The following is a 21576-nucleotide window of genomic DNA, read 5'->3' as shown; positions in this document are numbered from 1 at the left end:
ATTTTCCCCCCGAAAAAACCCAAGATCTGACACTTTGGCTCCGGGTGAAAATAGTGCATTTTCCACCAAGGGCGGGAAAATAAAGGAGTCGTGCCCACGTACAGAATTACCACCCGAGCCGAAGGCGTGGGTGGTAAGCACGTGGGTAAGGGTCCTTTATTTTACCTCCCGTGGTGAGAACGTTATTTTTCGTCACGACGTAGACGGAAAGGCAGATTTTCCTCCCGCGAAGCGGGAGGAAAATGTGTCCCTTATCCCCGCCGTGGCGAAAAAACATTTTTTATTTCGACATTTCTGGCGCCTCCGAGAGTTTGATTAGCATTAGAGGGGCCAATGAATACGGAATCAATATTCGCTTGACGAAAAAATTCGATTTTGGGGCAAGTCGACTTTCCCCCGGGAAAAACTGATTCGACAGATATTATGATAAAGAATATTTTAATACCTAAAAAAGTTCATTTGATGCAGTGGTTTTCGAGATATTGAGAAACGGAAAATTTTCCTGAATCGCTGTAATTTCGCCCAAGTAATACCAATTTGCTCTCAAACAATACCAATTATGAGTCCAAATTTCAGATTTTTATCTATCACTTTAGTCCTTTTTCTGTGAAAATTTATAAAAAAATTCACAGAATTTTGTACGCACATACGGACGCACACATAGACATTCTCTAAAAACATCATATCTCGACGTTTCATAACATTCTAAGTCATTTTCAATCAAAATTAGCTTCCATCAATCAAAACAGAGTTTCCATTCGGAAGCAAAAATTCATTCTTTTCCTCCGATTTCTTTCTTAATTTCAAATAAAGAATATCTGCAACCCAATTATGCACTCCGATCACCTAAATTGTGGATTAATTTATGTATGATTTTTTTTTGTCCAAGGTTTAATACTTTTCAAAAAAGACCCATGACATTTTAATAAATCTACTCCTACCGATTAAAATTTGAATTAAACTCCATAATCCGATGAATGGCGCCACGAATAAAAGAGGGCGTTTGGATATTTATTTCGACTGGCACAAAAGCCTCACCTCGACGAGGAATTCTCACCTCAATGTACCTCAGTATCACCAGCAAGCCTGGACAGCGTCAGACGCTTGTAATCTCTCACCTTCCGAATTTTCCGCATCACTTTCGACACTTGTATTCTATTTCTTCTCATAAATTACCGACAATTTTTCATCTAATAACAATCTTCGGATTGTAATAGCGATTGTCACAATCGTTTACTGCGAATTTTATCGCGAGCCTGGACAGGAGAGAGGCAAGGGGACCGATCGTAATTATCGAGTTGAAAAAAGTGAGTATTATTTATTAAATAAACGCGATTGAGCGAGCAACAAAACAAATGCACTTGCAGTTTGCTCCTGTCCGAAAACTAGAACCTATTCTATACCTGTAGATCAGAATCAACGAAGCGTCGATTCAACATCAAATGGCGTCGGATAAACACAAGCCATCGCCGACCGTTAAATTCAAAACTTTTGGTTTCCTGCGTTCATTTCCTTACTTACATTCTAGTCTAATAACAGCGACTCATCTTCAATTTTTTTATATTTTCTCACGTCCCAGGTGGATAATGGCGCCTATTAAGACTAAGAAGAAGGTAGGAAAAAAGGCTCCCGCAAGAGGGAAGAAGAGGGGCGGATGTGGCTGTAGGGATGTTTCAGAGTCGAGCTCCAGTGAGTCATCCAGCGAGTCATCAAGTTACACATCCTCGTCTGATTACACCAGTTCTTCATCGGAGTCAGAGTCCGATTCCTCTGACGCCTTTGAATGCCCCTGTGCACCAACCAAGAAGAGGGGCGGGAAGAAGGTGCAGGCTGCACGTCAGGCTAAACTCGTTAACAAGAAGAAACCAACAAAACGTCGTGCAAGTGAGTGGAAAAATTATGAATAAATTTATATGAGTGGCAATAAGCAATAATATTGATAACTAGGGGGGCTACGCCGCCTGCTCGCTCCGCTCGCCAACCCCCATACGACCCCCATGACCCTTATTCTGACCCTTGTGGCCCTTATTCTAACTCTCATGAGCCGTATTTTGACCTGTGTGACGCACGGAGAGAAATATTCAGTAAAAATTACGGAACAATTTACGTAATCCGCAATGGGGAATCGTTTTCCGGTAATTTTTATAGGAATGGAAGAGAAGAAATCTGAAACGTTCAGTGAATTTTCAGGCTCATCATCGAACAAAGTACGAAATTGTCACGTAATTTTTCCCGAAGAGGTAAAATCTTACAGAAACTTATCGACTTATTATGCCTCCAAAATCAAAAATTCTTGAACGTTCCACAATTTTTATAAAGCTGGTGAGTTATTTCTACGTTCCGTTCCGTAAAATTTCTTGTCTCCACAGCGGTGAGTCATCAGGCGGGTGGTCAATTTTTACGGAACAAATCGTAGAATTTACGTGGCGATTCGTACAATTTCAGTTCCGACTCGCACTTTTCATTGAATTTTACTTCGCTCGCGGATTACGTTGCGAAACGTATTTTTTCCGTTTTTTTCTGGTAATTTTTACTGAATTTCTTACTCCGTGCGCTTAATCAAATCCTCGTGACCCTCATTCTGGCTCTCGTGATCCTTATTTTGATCCTCGTGACTCTTATTTTGATTCTCATGAGCCTTAATTTTGGAGTCTTAATTTCGATTACCAAATTTTCATCACCCGAAGTCGATTTGGATTTTTATAATAGAGAGAGATACAATAATTAAAATTGATTGATAACATGGCATTCCATAATATCCGACATAAATTTGACGCTGCGCTGAATGAAGTCAGAGAAATAATTTCATTTATTACTCAATCAATTAATGGTTTTTGTTAAAGAGCTCTCAACATCCTACTGCTCCTCTGATTACGACTCGAGCGATGACAGCTTCCAATGCCCCAGGAAACCGGGTCGCAAGTGCAAGGCTTGATCGATGAATCTAATGATGAGAATGAACAGCTCTCTACGTTTTTAATTAGTTCAATTTGACTTGCAACGTTATTATCACTGCAGGTTTTGGTGGGTTTCACAATTCTCGTTAATTGACATTATAATTAATTGAATAATTCGGAAATAGGCAGCCGCAAATCGTCACATAAACGAATAACAGAATAGAAAAGGGTATGAATGATTGGTCTATGTATTTTATATGATTTGAAGAGAGAATATGTTGAGTTACAAGACTTGATCGATGTATTGAATGATCTGGCGACATTAACTACTGATTGTGATTTTATTCAGACTTTATTACCACCGCAGGCTCCGGTGGATTTTATTACTCTAATGAATCAACATTATTATTGATCGAATGATTGTGATCACGTGACCCTTTAATGTCAACATTGCAACGTATTATGAATAAGTATTAATGGTTTATATTGAATGTATCTTATTATGATGTGAAAATAAATGAATTTCCCCTTGATCAAATTTCATTCCGCAATTCGTCAAACTGTGAAAAACCTAATTAATAAATTCAATCATCAAACAGCTGTCTCCAACATTGATTGTTAATAATAATTTCATTAGTGTGCCATGACCACTGCAGGCACTGGCGAATTCTATTACTTTAATGAATCAACTTAATTATTTTTCGAATAATTGACATCACGGGATGCCTTGAATTTCAACATTGCAACATATTATGAATAAGTATTAATGGTTTATATTGAATGTATCTTATTATGATGTGAAAATAAACGAATTTCCCCATGTTCGAAATTTATTCCTCAATTCATCAGACTGTGAAAGACCTAATTGATAAATTCAATCATCACACAACTGTGTCCAACATTAATTGTTAATGATAATTTAATTAACGGGCCATGACCACTGCAGGCACTGGCGAATTCTATTACTTTAATGAATCAACTTAATTATTATTCGAATAATTGACATCACGGGATGTCTTGAATTTCAACATAATAATTAATTTTTCAATAAGGATAAATGATTTGTATTTAATCTCATTGTACTATAAAAATTAAGGAATTCACGTTCATTAAATTTTTATTAAAAAATTCCTCATTCCTCAAAAATTCCTCATCCTATCATTTTAATCAATCACCGTTACTATTGACGGAATAATTTGGATCATGACCCTTCAAATCGTCACATAATCAAATTACGGACCAGAAATTAGTGTGCCATGACCACTGCAGGTACTGGCGAATTCTATTACTTTAATGAATCAACTTAATTATTATGCGAATAATTGACATCACGGGATGTCTTAAATTTCAACATAATAATGAATTTTTCAATAAGGATGAATGATTTGTATTTAATCTCACTGTACTATAAAAATTAAGGAATTCACTTTCATTAAATTTTTATTACAAAATTCCTCATGTCTTCTCAGAACTGATTCGTTGATTGGATGATGATAAACAGTCGTCTACGACTTGAATTCTTAATTGCAATTTTATGTAATTTCCAATCTAATTTTTGGTGGATCCTATCATTTCAATCAATCACCGTTACTATTGACGAAATAATTTGAATCATGACCCCTCAAATCGTCACACAATCAAATTACGGACCAGAAATTAGTGTGCCATGACCACTGCAAGCACTGGCGAATTCTATTACTTTAATGAATCAATTTAATTATTATGCGAATAATTGACATCACGGGATGTCTTAAATTTCAACATAATAATGAATTTTTCAATAAGGATGAATGATTTGTATTTGATCTCACTGTACTATAAAAATTAAGGAATTCACTTTCATTAAATTTTTAGTAAAAAATCCTTCAGGTCTTCTCAGAACTGATTCGTTGATTCGATGATGATAAACAGTCGTCTACGACTTGAATTCGTAATTGCAATTTTATGTAATTTCCAATATAATTTTTGGTGGATCCTATCATTTCAATCAATCACCGTTACTATTGACGGAATAATTTGAATCATAACCCCTCAAATCGTCACACAATCAAATTACGGACTGGAAATTAGTGTGCCATGACCACTGCAAGCACTGGCGAATTCTATTACTTTAATGAATCAACTTAATTATTATTCGAATAATTGACATCACGGGATGTCTTGAATTTCAACATAATAATTAATTGTTCAATAAGGATGAATGATTTGTATTTAATCTCATTGTACTATAAAAATTAAGGAATTCACTTTCATTAAAATTTTATTAAAAAATTCCTCATCGGTAGAGTAAAAATTACTGTACCGGTAGGGTAAAATTTACCAACCGTTCTAGAATTTTCGCTGTTATCTACATAAAAATTATTGGACTGAAAGGGTAAAATTTATTATGCATCAGGATAAAATTACTCTGACGTAGAATAAAATTTGATCATCATATATTAATTTTTACTAAAGTTCGGGATAGAAATGAGGAAACGATGACTCATGATGCACTTTTATAGAGCGGTAGGATAATTTTTATCAAAAATTTCTCTCCGTGTATGTTAACATAGTAATTATTGCTATGTCCATAGAACCTATTACCATTGAGGAGCTTACTATGCCCCATAGTAACCATTACCATGTCCATACTAATACTTACAAAACTTCGGTAGCGTTTACTCTGTGCGTATTCCGAAATAGTAATCTTTACCATTTTATTTTCTCCGTGTGCACGTCGCAGTGTGGTATTTAAAATAATAAATCCTCTTCCATAATTTTAATAAAATATTAATCGCATCGCCCAGAGCATCGAAAAGTCGTTCAAAATTCATGAACGTGTAAATCTGATGCTCTGACGCTTGACGAACCAATCCAGTACCTTTCCCAACAATGTCCCACCCGCCTTGTGACGACAATCCAAAAATATACACACGACCGAAGTTGAAAGCCCGTCTGCATCTCGCCATAAAATCGTTGATGGACAGTTAATGGCACCTCTATCTCGGTTGAGTCAAGTCCCGACTAAAAATGCGACACAGTTCATGGCCAGCGGATTTTTTTTCAGCTACTTGTTACCATTCGTGTTTACAAACGTGACAAGAAACATAATATTTGAATATATAATTCTCCGCAGGAAGTTTATCCTTCCATCATCCTTCGGGGGGGGGGGNGGGGGGGGGGGGGGGGGGGGGGGGGGGGGGGGGGGGGGGGGGGGGGGGGGGAGTGGAGAGATGTAACAAGATGATGCTGCTTATCACAGACATCTGTTACCGCATCTGCGAACCGATGTAACAATAAATTGAAAAATGCAAACAAAATGGAGAATGAGACGTAATCGACAGTCGTTGTCTTCTCGTTGCAACTATTTTTTTTTCATTTTATTAATAGATTTTACGTCGCGAGAACCTTCGTTATGTCACGTTGAGTATATTAAGGATAAGTAGCTTGTGTTTGCAAATACGTTGCTCTGAAAATAAATTACAGAGAATAGAGCTCCAATAGGACATTGAGAATAATTGGCTAGCTCTTACAATCCAAATGGTTGCTCTCCTCATTTCTAAATCCTCCCACATTTGTAATCGTGAGTAAATACTTCGGGTTAATTTTGGACTTGAAAGAAGAATGTTCTTGAGATTTTGAAGGAAAAAATGGGGGAGAAGCGGGAGAGGTGGGATAAGACCCACCAGCTGGACTCACTTCCTGACCTACTCAAAAATCTTCTGAAGTAATTTTATAAATGACTGGTGAGTCGTCTAGAAAATCCCAGTAAATACAAATGGAGAATAAAATGGGAGAGAAAAAGTAACATCAATCGGAGAATTGAATTGATTCACCAGCTGATTGTATTGCCTACCGTCTGATTTACTTAAAAACCTCCTAAGGGGCAGTCGCACCAAGCCAAATAAATCGTCAGAAAAAATAGATTTCTGGAGTAAATTTATTCCACAGTCAGATAATTTTAGGAATTCGTGGTAGAGTGTTTTCATTTAGACATTCGGTCGGGAATATCGACTAAATACTCCGTAATTAGTGGCATTATTGGCAAATTGTGACGGCACATCGACACGCCACACTGTTTGAAAAAAAATGTCATTTCATGGGCAGTTGACTACTAATTTTCAGAACAGTTTAAGCAGCACAAAGACAAGAATTCCTTAATTTATTTGAATTTCCAATCTAATATGAATATTCAGTGCCAAATTACATTCAATTTTCAGTGAAATCTGAGATTTTATAATTTTTTTCCCCCTAAATCGCTTTTAGAATGAAAAATTCTAGTGCTGTTAAAATTTGTAGGGAGTTCTGATAAAAGTTCGTATAAGAACGGGAGAAATTCACGTGCTGCTCAATAAAAACTTCAGTGTGGCACTGGAATTTTTCCGCGGCCGTCATTTTGTGCCCTTTTTCCCGTGCTAGCACTGGGAAATTTGGGTCCGTGTACGCACCTACACCAATAGAAAAAATTACCTATGTGAAGTGTTTCTTTCTCGGAACAAGTATTATATACTTGAACAAAGTTCAAATAAATAAGATCTTACGGTGTGAATATCAATTATTTCGTCTTGAGATACATTTACTTGAATCCAATGAAACAGTCCTTGGCGTCAAGTCACATGTATTCACCACAAAAATGAAAAAGTTCTATTTTTTTTAACCTAATGTAATCTCCAGTCGAGAAATTTTCTACTGTCATGAATTAATCAAAAATTCGTACCGAGGAGCTGATTACATTGAGGAATGAATTGAATATTCTTTTCTCGAATGAAGCCGATGTTTAAATTGAGCCTTCCGTACATCACATTGAACAAACTTTGTGATATCCAAGTTTGCGTTGAATTATCGTAATCTGTGATTCTGTTGTTGTAAACTAATGCGATTTTTTTAGTCAAGAAATATAAACTTCTTCCAACGTAATGACATCTTACTACAATCTTAAAGCTTTTTCCGCGTAACAATATTCATTCTGATTCGACATACGCAATCCTCGCTCCAATTACAATTTACTGGGAACAACGTATGATCGTGTTGATTGAGATAACAACGTATTTAGTCATGAGAATAATTCAGGAGCGAAGCAGTAAACAGGGTTAAGTCGATTTTAACTGTTGGCCAGTTTTTGACGAATATCTCGGAATCTAAAAGAGATACAAAAATTTTTGTAATAACCTTTTTTGTAGAGCCAACTAAGGGTTACAAAAAACGTTATGAGAAAATTTTTGCTATCTCTCTTAGATTCCGAGATATTCATCAAAAATCGGCCAAAAGTAAAAATCGACTTAACCCGGTTTACCGCTTCGCTACTGAATTTTGATTTTTGAGAAAACCAACGAATTTCTGGAGTTGGCAAACTTTTGGCTAAAACGAAGTCACATACTCTCATTATTGCGACAAATAAAAGGAACTTCAATTCCAGAGAAGTTCCATTTCTCCTAATCAAATGTATCTCAAGAAGAGATAACTGGTATTCACTATGAAATCATGTTTATTTCAAAATTAACAGCCAAATGATAGTTCGTGCAAATAAAATTCTCTCCCTCACCTTTCTTGAAAACATAATTTCTTCACGTTTCACGACATTTCTAGACATTTCCACCCAAAATATGGAAATGAAAAAAATCCGGATTACAAAGCTTCTATTCAAAAGTAAGAAAAGCAAAAAAATTAAGTCATCAGTTAAGTTCAGTAGAATACAGGGCGAGAATAAAGTGGAGAAACAAAGATTACAATCAATCGGTGAAGTGAATTCATCACGATTTAATCTTTCTGTCTATGCATCGAATAGAAACGGAATAGATAGAATCACGTGTGCAGTGAGCAACGTGCCTGGCTGTTCTTGGGTTCATGGCCTGCCTTCGCTCTATACCTTGCCACTGGTGGTGTGTGGCGTTGTGACATAATAGTGTCCGCTTACGTATACCCACCAAGTATCCAGCGATCGGAGCGAGACAGTCACAAGTGTGTGGATATACTGGACCAAGTCGAGTGCCACTGAAATATGCCACATCAAAAGCCACTGGTGATAATCGATGTGTGCAATATTGTCCCGTTAATGTTTTTAATTCCATCCAATTTCAGAAATTGTTATGCATTGATATGAAATTTTATACCCCATTGATTCGACGAGTAACAATTTAACAATTTCATGGGGATGAAGATACTCGAAGTAAATTCAATAAATTCAATTCGTTTCATTCGAATGCAAGTATTTTTTTCGTCTCGTGTTATGTCTCAAACTCACTCGAAAAAAGGAAATGAAGGGAATGCATGCACTTCTCAATATCTCCGTCCTCCTCTCTTTTCGTAGGGTGAAGTTATTTTTAAACGTCTTCTCCCCCGTTGGCGCACCGTTATTTACGGCACGCAAATGCAGCATACATGACACCCGTCTTACATCCTATATAATTCCTCCGGTATATGTTACCGATTCTTGAGATGTGCAGATGTAAACGACCAATTGTGAAGAAAAACGTTGGGTCCTTGATTATTGACACACACGTACATACATGCATGCATCCGGACGCGTAAAAATAACATATTCGAAGCCCTGAGGCCAAAATGACTTATCCTGACAAAAAAAAGGAAATTTCGGATTTGATGAATGCAATGTTTCGGAGGGAAAAAACAAGCAGGGGCTGAACCTTTTTGTCAGAAGGCATCTGGACGTCACTTGATGCGTAATTTGTCTTTTTCATTTTTTATTTCTACCAATTCCATTGATAGTAAGCTCCCGAATGGATCCGCAGAAATTTCATTTTTTAATTGAAAAGTGGCAATTTTTATTGAAAACGTTTCCACGAAACGTTTGACCTTCTAAAATTGAGAATTACATTTCGTTCTTATCTAGTGGGATAGGCATAGGCGATACGACCCCATTTTTAAGAAATGTTTCCATGTGAAAATGAATGATAGAACAACGACATGTCATTTTATGCGAAAAATGTTCTTTACATCAACTGGTCTATTTCAAAAAGTATTGAATCGATCAATCTGAAATTTTACACAGGAGTGCAACTCGATGATACTAACTAGTCCTCAACATTTTGGAACTTTACCACATCCTTCACTCATGTAATGGAACGTCAAAGCGATTTTCAGACAAGAAAAATAGAGACGTCAAGACGAATATTTTGAAAAAAAAAACTTGAAATCGGATGAATAATTTTTGAGATACTGAACAGTACAGTTTTATACAAAAAATTGAATATCTTTAAAACTACTCATTCGATTTCGCCCATCTCAAATCCCAGCCTGTAATATAGTAAAGAATACTTTGCCGCCAAAAAAGTTCACCTGATGCAGCAGTTTTCGAGATATTGAGAAAAGAAAAAATTTTCGGAATCGGTGTATCTCAAAAACTACTGGACCGATTGAGCTGAAATTTCGCCCAGATGTACTTCCAAACAATACCAACTATGAGCCGAAATTTCAGATTTTTATCTATCACTTTAGTCTTTTTTTGTGAAAATTTATAAAAAAATTCCCAGAATTTTGCACGCACATACGGGCGTCCACACAGACGTTCTCTAAAAACATCATATCTCAATGTCTCATGACATTCTAAATCATTTCCGAGCAAAATTGGAGAATCGATAAATCGACCGATTACAAAGCTTTCAATCGGAAGCAAAAAGAGAAAAGCTATTTGACTCGCAACTCAAAGTCCAGTATCATTGTTCATCCAACGACCCCGATTTTATGCGTGCCCATACATCGCTTATCTGTCATGTACGTGTCTTCACCACTTTCTTCCCAAGGATGAAACGACTATAAAAATAAATAATAACAATGACTCGGTGATGAAGTCCCTGATGTATCCAGAAATAAACGGATAAAAAATGTGCAGAAACAGTGAAGAAAGCTCAATGGTAGCTGCGATCACGTTGACTAGGAAAAAACAGCAATCCCCCCCGTCCACATCCCCGTTGAAGACAATCAACTGAGCGTGATCGAACGACGAGTTTGTCCACGTGGTAGGGACACGTTTCATCGTCACACGACTTTTCATGGTTCAATTGTGAATACAATGGTGTTAAACATAGTACTGACGGACCTTTTCCACCTCATCGTTGTCTATATCAAGTATATTTAACTCATCCCCCGTGGAATCCATGAAAGCAATTTACGCGAGTTAATTGACAATTTCCATGTTCTAACCGAAGAATAGGTTACCTGGTCTGTTTACCTCATCATTTATTAGTCGCCAAATATATCCAGATGGCTATTTTTGGAAGATCGGTGTAGTAATGAAAGGGGTAGAGGTCCAGTTGTTATCTGATTGCTATTAATAATATTAATAATCAGGGTATTGGTTGTAGGATATATAAATGAGTACTCAGTGCAGTGGATTAAACTTGAAATCTTTTATTCTTTAAAATGGCACGAGGAAGAAACGTCTGTACTCCACGGATCTCTCTAGGAGACTAAAAGCTAGTCACAAAGACCAAAAGAAAATTCGTCACCTAATGAAACACCCCTCTGTTCTTTCTTCCACAGAAAATATTGTTTATGTTTATGTAGACTCTCGGGTGACTCTGTGGCGCCGTCCACGTCGATTCGTTTTTGTAACCGTCATTTGAAATAAAGAATTAAACGCAATAATCCAATACAGGGAGACACTGTTAAAAATTTTACACGGAAATTTCCCGGAAGATTAAGAAAAATTCATCACTTTATGGAAAAATACGTGCGAATTGGGAATGTAAGGTCAATTATTCCGGGAAAATTGATGAAAAATTAGGAAAATTCAAGAAAATCTTTCTTTAAATTCCAAGAATTTTAAAGGAATTTCCTGAAAATTCAAAGGAATTTCGCAGTAAATATTCATTTTCACTTGAAAATTTATGTAAATTGTGGAATTTTTGTCTTTCTACTGCAAAAAAATTAGTGACTTTACTTGAATTATCAAAGAAACTTGAAAGTCCATTGACTTTTTCACCTTAAATCGAATTCAAGGTTTTTCCGGAAAATTCCGCCAAATTTTTCTAACAGTGTATCAGAATTCGATTGAATCTTTTTTGTTCCCATTTCAATGGAAAAATGGAACAGATTAATTTCCACCATACATAAAAAAATGAAGTATTCATCAAAAATTTCTATCTCCCATTTAAAAAAATCTTCGCTCCTAGCTTCCTGGAATTAGAATAAAAATGAACCACATTTTATCATCATTTATTATTCGCCAAATATATCCAGATGGCTATTTTTGGAAAATCGGTGTAGTAATGCAATGGCTAGAGGTCCAGTTGTAATGATTGTTATTAATAATATTGATAATCAGGGATAATACACTGTTAAAAATTTTACACAGAAATTTCCCTGAAGATTACAACAAAATCATAACTTTATGGAAAAATTCGTGCGAATTGTGAATGTCAGTTTAATTATTCCGGGAAAATTAATGAAAAATTCGGAAAATTCAGGAAAATCTTTTTTTTAATTCCAAGAATTTTAAAGGAATTTTCTGAAAATTCAAAGGAATTTCACAGTAAATATTCATTTTCCCTTGAAAACTTATTTAAATTATGGAGTTTCCGTCTTTCTACTGGAAAAAAAATTGGTGACTTGAATTTTCAAAGAAACTTGAAATTCCCTTGACTTTTCCACCTTAAATTGAATTCAAGGTATTTTTCCGAAAAATTCAGCCAATTTTTTTCAACAGTGCATTAGAATTCGACTGAATCTTTTTTGTTCCAATTTCAATGGAAAAAATGAAACAGATTAATTTCCACCGTATATAAAAAAATGAAATATTCATAAAGAATTTCTATCTCCCATTAAAAAAATCTTCGCTCCTAACTTCCTGGAGTTAGAATAAAAATAACGGAGTTCTAACGGTCCTCAGCCCCGAAATTCACGAATGGCCTCAGACGTTATTCTTTCCTACTCTCTCATTTCTCTCTCGCGGGGTCCGCAACCCGTTATGAAATTCGTTTTGGGCAAATGCCGTTGTGTCCTGGGTGCACTTGTCCGTGACACTGGTACTACATCCCATTGAATCTCCCTGATGACGAATTTTGCCCCGTTACTTTGCCTGAAAAAGAAACTAAGGAGGAAAAAAAAGAGCGGCCTGACGTAACGGCCAACTGGCCTGGGACGCGTTGAGCGCACACACGATAGCCCAGAAAAGTCCAAATGGCTCTTGGGCTTGTGGCATTGCACAGCCCCGAGAATGCAAAAGTAGGTTTCTGGAGCAGCCCAGTACACGACGTAACCGTATGTATGTTCTGTACGTGTGACTCTCGACTCTCGCGAGGATCTCTTTGCTCGAAGGCCCCCGGTCACCTCCCCCGTCTCCCTCCCTCACGCTAAATTCTACGGTCAAAGCGGTGATAACTCGTATTTACCCGCCTTCGTGTACACAGTGGGTGAAGATAACTTCTCGGGCAAGGACGAAATTGTTTAAGTGGGCCAAGAGTACGAGAGATACTGGAAACTACTGGGGTGTAAAGTACATCATTCTGTCATTTTAGAGAATTTCATTGATGTCTACTTTTACGACCGAACGTTTATCCAAGTTTTATTACGTAAATAGTTCGAAGCTAATTGAAGTGGGGCAAAGTAGCTGCGTGAGGTGAAATTATTTAGAAAATTCTAGCGCTGCGGGGAGAAAAACAATTTGGATTTTCAGGGACATTTATTTGATTTTTAGGAACATGTTATCGATTTATAGGGAAATATCACTCATTTCCAGGAATTTGTACCCCATTTTGAGGGATTTGTCATTGTCAAATTCAGGGAGTGTGAAATTCGGAAATTCAATGATTTTGTCAACAATTTTCAGTGACATTATTACTAATTTTCAAAGCAATACCACTGATTTTCAGAGACTTATCTCTAATTTTTGGGAATATATCACCAAATTTCAGTGATAAAAGTCACTCTCAACGTCAAGTGATTTTTATCACTGAAACTATTATATTTTTATGATATTGGGGGTCATTCTAGATAGATTCTAGGAAATCAGCAACATATTCCTGAAAATCAGCGACATGCCCCTGAAAATCAGCACTTGTTTCCAATTTATGAAGATCACCAAAATTTTCAACAGAATGTAAGTTGAGAATTTCGAAACTCGGGTGAAAATTGCAATATTTTCCTGGCATTTTTCCGTGAAATTGCATTTTCCATGTTTCATTCAATTCAGTAGCGAAGTGGTAAAACGGTTTAAGTCGACTTATCTCTCAGTTGAGTTTTTGAGGAATATTTCCAAAGCTAAGGGAGATGGCGAAATTTTTGTAATCACATTTGTTGTAGCTCGCAATCGGCTCTACAAAAAAGGTTATAACAAAAATTCTGCTATCTCCCTTAGCTTCCGAGGTATTTATTGAAAACTGGTCAATAGTCAAAATTGACTTGTACAGTTTTACCACTTCGCTACTGAATTTTCAGAAAAAAAAAAGTCAAATGTCACACGATTATTAAAATTCCGGAAAACTTTCCACCAAATATTTGTCTTTGTGTGTAATTTCCGGAACTGATTAATAATAATTAAATAACGTTGACCAAATTTCAAAAAATGACCGAAAAAACGTGAAAGCGTTAGATTTTACTCCATCGATCTCCCGTGACCGACGGCCCATTTCACCCCGCTCTCTCATAATTCGAAATTCCGGAACATTCAAAGCAAGTCCGTTATGTTCATTAGAAGCCGAGAGGCGGAATGTCAAGTGCATAATTTCCCAATGAAGAAAAAAAATTGTTTCATCAGATTTTACGATTGTTATTCCCAGCCATAAATAAATAAAAACCAGAATACGCAAAAAGGCATTTATCACTGTCCCGTTGCATTACGAGTGGTTAATCTCTGGTAGGATCCAAGAGAATGTGCAGAGGGCATGAGAATCTTCCACATAGGCGATAGTTGTATGCACTTGTGCACTGGGCGTCAGACTCTAGCCAGCACCAATGCACGTGGCAAACCGGCGGTTACATCACACTTGTAGTAAATTACGTAATCGTATCCCGTAAGAGCAAAGGCAATGATTGCTGCCAGGCATCTCGTTGACACTGCGCCTATGAAGATCTAATCGCATCCAAGTTATTTAACTGTTTGATGGTAAGTTTATGGTAAGTCTCGGGGAGGGGGGGGGGAGAGAATGAGAGAAGATTACGCGAATGCATTGATGTTCAGTCTAGACGATAATATTAAGGTTGAACGAATTCAAGTTCTTCGACTATTTTTTCTATTCACTTGTAACATAACACTACGAGCTGAAAAATTATCGGGTGTTGCTTCGAATTTTCACTAACTATTGTGATTCTTAACCACTGAATGGCGATTTTTTTTAATTCAGTAGTGAAGTGGTAAAACGGTTTACGTCGACTTATCTCCCAGTTGAGTTTTTGAGGAATATTTTCGAATCTTAGGGAGATAGTGAAATTTTCGTAATTACATTTGTTGTAGCACTCAATCGGCTCTACAAAAAAGGTTATAATAATAATTTTGTTATCTCCCTTAGATTTCGAGATATTCATTGAAAACTGGTAAATAGTCAAAATAGTTGAAACAAACGTCCATCTACTGGGCAGTTTACCCTATTCCCCGATAAGTTTGTTACACTGAGAACAATTTTCTAGTAAAATTCATGCGCCATAAAAGAGTGACAATGTGCACACTTGGAAAAATTATTGTGCAGCACCAGAAAAATTATCGTTCAGCACCGGAGAAATTATTGGGGACAACATAATTTCTCTGGTGTCGCAGGAGAATTTTTTTGGTGGTACACAACAATTTTTCCACGTGTGCGGATTGTGACTCGTTTGCGGGGGTCAGTACATGAATTTCAAACGAGGGAGTCAAATTTTTCAGGTTAAAAAATGGTAAGGTTTTTCTGAAAAACTAGTTTTTTCGGAGTTCTAGGTATCCATTACAAAAAATTAAATTCTGGAAATTTCAACAATTTTGATTATTTATTCCTAGCAGGAAAATATTTGAAAAAAAAACAAGATGTTGCATGAAGAGAATAGGTGGATAAAAATTACCTCGAAAGTCGTGATAAATTTTACTATACGAATGGTAATCGTGGAGCGAAATGTAATTCAGTGCAAAATACTGATTTTTAGTGGATATCTTGGATTTTCTCGGTAAAAAATACATCAATGGGTTCAAAAATTATCCTCTTGTTTAGTAAAATTTCCCACACCGGCAGGGGATCGTTTGTTTTGTACCCGCCAGCAGTTTTACAAAACAGGTTCGGTAAAAATTATTCTTCGTTACAGAAAAATTATACGAAAAATTAGAGCAATTATTTACGTTCACTACGATAATTTTTAATGGGATGCAGGGTAAATTTTACAGCTTCGGTACAAATCTCCCTCACGTTTAGTAAATTTTCCCGGTCCAACGGAGTAAAATTAACTATTAATCTCGCACTTTTTCTCTTATTTAAGGTGAAAAAGTATTGAAAATCGAGGTTACTCCACGATTACTTGACTTGTTTGGTCATTTTTCTCCAACTTTTTTCTCTGTGTACAAAATATAATTTTGATGATACTGTTCACATACAGGAACAAATTAGAATGGAGCGACTAGGTGCACGAAGCGCCCTATGCCACCTAAATCTATCGAGACCTATTGTAGCGGCCGCTCGATCAAGACTGAATGGTTAGATCATCACCATTCTCCCCGACCGGGAATCGAACCCGAAACCTCTCGCATGTGAGGCAACCCTCTTACCCACTGCGCCAGGCCGTCGGGTCTGTTCAGCTACAATCTTCCATATTTTTTCACAAAATTGAGTTGAATAATTTAATGAATAGCAATCTCAAAATCTACATTGCACATATACGATAATGACGATGTAGCACTCAAATTATCTCGAGTGATAATCACACGCTGATTTTTTCGGGAAAAAGAATGAGCTCAATTTTCAATTCCGAGGCCATCACTCGCCAAACCCCTCCACTGTTCCTAAATGAGCGATCGTTTTGGCTGAAACAGGTAAACACGTCGTCATCACCCTGACATTGATTTAACTTCTGCCTCTTAGTTGCCTTCGCCGGTGTAATTTCGGTGGGATAATTCTCTTTCCTCGTCATTTTTTTTATCATCTTTTTTTGGTAAGTGTTACGCAGTCCGCCCGTCAACAAGGAACGCCGTGACTTTGCCATTGAGTAAGGTCGGGGCCATTACGAATTTCGTGGATAAAAAAGATATGGAGAGTGATGCACAAAAAATCCGTCTGATACGTCGAGAATAACAAACCGATAATTGTGATTGGATTTTTTGTGGAGTCCTCCGTACGATTAGATCGCTTGATTCGGAGGCTCGAGTGATGGTTAAACCTACAAACAGGAAAGAATAGAGAACAGAGAACTTGGTTCAGTGAGTTAGGTTAGGTCAAGTCTACGAATTTAGCGCGTTACATCACCGCTGGGTCGACCACTCGGAAGCAATGGAAAAAAATCAGGCCTCGGCGGGTCTCGGTAGGGTAAACAGGTCAATTTCTGGACGGAGATTAGTTTCTGGACGATTTCAATTTCCATTGAATATTCCATAAATAATAGGGGAGACCGGGGCAAAATGGACAGCGGAGCAAAATAAGGCCCCTGTAAAATTTGAGATTTTACAGAAATGATTGATTTTTCTACAGTCACTAATGGAATACCCCATTGTTAATAGATTTAAATTATAAATATAATTCAGATTTCAAAGATTGAAATGTGAAAAAATTCTAAACGGAAGTTAATAAGAATAGAAGCATTCTGGATAAGTTAGCGCTGAATTCGTAGTCTAGTATTATTGATAATAATTAATTAATAAATGCCACAATAATCATGACCATGACGAAGTTTCATCCTCGTGAGGTAAAACGGGAGAGATTCGTAATTATTTCACTCGATTTATGATCCATGGGCCCTCGTCCTTAAAATTCCATAGACAGCCGACTAGTAATTTTCAGAAGATAAATAGTGAATGCGATTTAGGGGGAAAAAATGATAAAATTTCAGATTTCACAGAAAAAAAATTTCAAATTCTGAAGCAGCATTCGGATAAGAATTCCTCCACTTATTAGAATTTTCTACAAAAAAAATGAATATTTAGTGTTAAATAACGCTGAGTTTTCAATTAATTGCAAATTCATGATTATATTTACCGAAAATTTTCGGATTGCTATCAAGTTTCAGGGAATAATTAAACTTATATTTGCAGTTCTCATTGATTTTCCCATGAGATTCTGAATTTTTAATTATGAAATTCCTTGAAATTTTAGTGGAACTAAAATGTAATAAAAATTCCCTGAAAATGTATCGGCCAGAAAATTTTCAAGTGTACAAATCGAGTTATTTTCAAGTGTAATTCTTAAGTGTAGAAATCCTTTTTCTTGGAACAAGTAAACAAGTTTATTCATTTGTAATAAAAATATTCTCGAAATGAGTAAAAAATTTCAAATACAGATTTCTATTTGATTAAAAAAAAAAAATTTCTGAGTGTGGTACTCATTTCTTCGCATTTTCTTCTTGACAAAGAGTAAATAAACCCCAGAATGGAATTTCGCCGAACGATTACTCGACTTGTCCAGTCATTTTTCCTCTACTTTTTTCCCCGCATCATTGTCTCAACAATGTCAGAACTCACCAGTCGCAGACATCTTTGACGTTGAGACAAAAAAATTAGCATTCTATTTACCTACTGCACACAATTTTTTCCCCAATGTTTTTAATCCTCAGCCACCTGATATAGCTGTGTGTTATTTTTTGCAGCGAGTCAGTCAAAAACCGATAATACCAAGAATTTGAAACGCACATTAATGTTATCCTTGAATCAGGTAATCGAAAAATATTGTTGTTGAATCAAAGCGAATGAAAATCAAACATCAAATGACTTGCAATCGCATTGTTGGAGGAGTGAAGGGGAACAACATTGAGATTGGTGGGGTAGGCTCACGATAAAGTATATAATTCATACATCATCATCCAGGGGCAATACACTAAGAGAAAATATATTTTCCAAATATCCATTTACTTCAGAGAAGTATTTATTTTTTCAATAACGTATTTTTCCAGTCGAGTCATTCCCAAGCAATCCTCATTTGCTTTCAATCATGACTACTATATTGCTCTAGAAAATGCTCATGTTGGTTATGACTTCGAATGAACTCCCTCAATAATTATCAACATTAAAAAATTAATCGAAATTCTTCCCTCTAGAAAATAATAAATTCAGGAAAAATGAATAATCATTGGAGGAGTTCATCTAAGGTATTGTGCAACATAGTCATCCTTTAGAGCAACATGATTGGCATAATTGAAGCCTAATCATACTCGCCTGAGAATTACCCGATTAGAGAAATACGATTTTGAAAAAGTAAATGCTTCCCTTAAGTAAATGAATATTGGACAAAAATAATTTTTGTTCTCACTGTAGATAATAAAAATCCCAATGCGTTTGTACTTGAGTTTTATGTAACATCGCAATGTCATTGAGTGTCATCTCAGCAATTTCAAAAGCGTGAGAGAATAATTCAAGAGTGTTCATTGAAACGAAACTCATAAATTTGTACGATAAATAGAATTTCAAGGGTTGACTAATAAAACTTAACAATTGTAAAAATATTCCAACTCTTGGCAAATACCAGTGATCGTGTGCGACGATAAGTGCGTATAAAATGCATCTACCACATTGAGCTGAAAGAAATACGCAGATCAATGAGAGATGAATAGATTGGATGACGACTATGTGAACAATAAAGTATTATCCAATGAGATATCGTGTAACAAAGAGGCGCAGTACAGCTTGTGTTGACATTGGAAAATTTCTGAGAAAGTCGATGGAAATATTTTTGATTACACAAATGGAGGTTTTGTCGCGCAATGACTGAACGATGATGAGAAAATGTACGATCAACATGTTGAATTGATGATGCAGTCATCCAGACAAAAACACAAGGATGGAATCGCTCTGGCATTTGTTTTCATTTCATTAAAAGAAATCTTGAGTCAACTGTCAGTGGGCAAATTTCACTTACGTAATTGAAAGTTAAATAAAAAACGAGACATTATCGAGACGTCTGAGCAAACGTTCACCAGGAATTTCATACGGGGAACTTGAATCGGGGGATTTTTGCGCTTGCGATGAGGCGCTGCAATAGGAAATTCTGTTTTTTCTCAATCATCGGTTGATAATTCTGGTTAGAATCATTTAAGTTAATCTGGTCGATCTTGTAAATAGGAATTATGAAACTAAAGCATGCATATTCTTTTATGGGACTTTCTATTATTACCCGAAACTTTATTAATTTTTTGTTATTTATTTCAATAAAAATATTTCAAACATATGAAATAATTAATTCATTTATTTCAAATAAATGTTCTATTAAAATTAAATGAACGATTCATTGGTTCCATGTGAAGGATTATTAATGCGTTCTTTTCGCAGTCCATACAATTTTATTTCTAACTAATAATAGTATGTTTCGTCATTAGGCCGAAAAAAAAATTTCTGGCGAATATGAATTTGTAGCCCGAGCCGAAGGCGAGGGTTATGCGAGCGTGAAACGTTTCTTTAAGCCTTATGTCAAATAATATTTTTTGTCTTACGGCCGGAATGACGAAAAAAATTTTTTTAAAAATTGACTTGAAGTTTGAAGAACAGCTAAAGCTCCATTCACCCATTTATTTACTCGATTCCAACAAAATTCATTTAGTAAAAACAATGATTTCTCTGGGTGAACCCAAAAATTTTCTGCTGACAGTCCTGCAATTTCCTGCGTGATTTATCTAAAAAATTAATAAACATACATCAACATTGTCCGTGATGATTACTAACAGGTTAATGTGGTCATTTACATCATCGGCATTTGCGATAAAAATGAGAATCAATGCCCACACACTGTGATGTCCAGAGGTCGAAGGTAAGCGTAGCCAGCATCATCACTTCGCTGACGTCACACAAGTTGAAGAGAGTGTGTATTAATAGTGGAAGAGAGTCCTCGCAATTATCGGGTTTGATGGGTTTGAAAATAGCCAACGGCAATGGAAAATGCATGAGAATATCTAACTGCTTGGACGCCATTCGTAATTGAATCGACCGAAGTAATCAGCCTCCATCGAACTCGCTGATTCCCAGAGGATGACGTCAGAGGATCAGGGAATCCTCTGGTGGATGAGCAAACACGCCGATTCCTCAGAAATGAGGAATTCTCGGGGTATAAATCACATTTGTTTCAATTTGAAAAAATCGGAAAAATGGGGAAAGATGATGAACATTGCAAACGGGTTTTATTGACTTGTGGGAGAGAAAAAAATAGTGGCGATTGCGATAAGTGGGTAATGAATGGACGTGTCATACTTTTATGGTAATTATCGTTGCGTAATGCTGGGTGATGTAGGGGAATTCATTTCGGTGGCGGTCAATTAATCCCGAGCTAATCTGCAAATGTCTTTTTGCCGGCCATAGGAGATTAATAATGAAATTAGTTCGATTGAGTTGGAATGGTCATTATGGGGTCTGCGTAGTTTATCAACCTTTTGATACTTGAAGTAGCTTGAATAGACTCCAGTTGAGTCGTTGAGAGTAACGAGAAACAATAAATTTGAAAAGCCCAAAAAAATGATTATTCATCGTTGATGAGTTTCACATGAATTCTAACTTGGATTAATGCACGAAATTAATCTATCAAATTCTTTGTTCAATTTCTTTTGGAACAGTAGCCTCTCGTTAAACAAAAATTTTAAGATATTTCTGGCGGGGTGTGCA

The 21576-nt window shown here is 36.3% G+C and overlaps 1 protein-coding gene across 1 annotated transcript; it reads left to right on the top strand.

Annotated features, from left to right (window-relative positions):
* The first annotated feature begins 1056 nt into the window (after positions 1-1056).
* Positions 1057-3440, top strand: LOC107047759 (pre-mRNA-splicing factor CWC22 homolog). The gene is made up of 3 exons (XM_015270590.1): positions 1057-1307; positions 1580-1884; positions 2844-3440. The coding sequence occupies exons 2-3, from the start codon at positions 1587-1589 to the stop codon at positions 2933-2935; spliced, it is 390 nt and encodes a 129-aa protein (XP_015126076.1). The 5' UTR covers positions 1057-1307; positions 1580-1586; the 3' UTR covers positions 2936-3440.
* Positions 3441-21576: the final 18136 nt, after the last annotated feature.

This window comes from Diachasma alloeum, unplaced genomic scaffold, assembly GCF_001412515.2.
Source record: "Diachasma alloeum isolate Michigan unplaced genomic scaffold, Dall2.0 Dall_scaffold_78908, whole genome shotgun sequence".
NCBI lineage: Eukaryota > Metazoa > Arthropoda > Insecta > Hymenoptera > Braconidae > Diachasma > Diachasma alloeum.
The sequence above is the reverse complement of the archived record's forward strand: the minus strand, read 5'-3'. Positions and strand labels throughout refer to the sequence as shown.

Bases quoted from the DNA above. Each gene is read 5' to 3' on its own strand.
- LOC107047759 (XM_015270590.1), top strand. From the start codon at position 1,587: ATGGCGCCTATTAAGACTAAGAAGAAGGTAGGAAAAAAGGCTCCCGCA. The intron at 1,885-2,843 runs GTGAGTGGAAAA...TTTTTGTTAAAG, and splicing joins ACCAACAAAACGTCGTGCAA to AGCTCTCAACATCCTACTGC.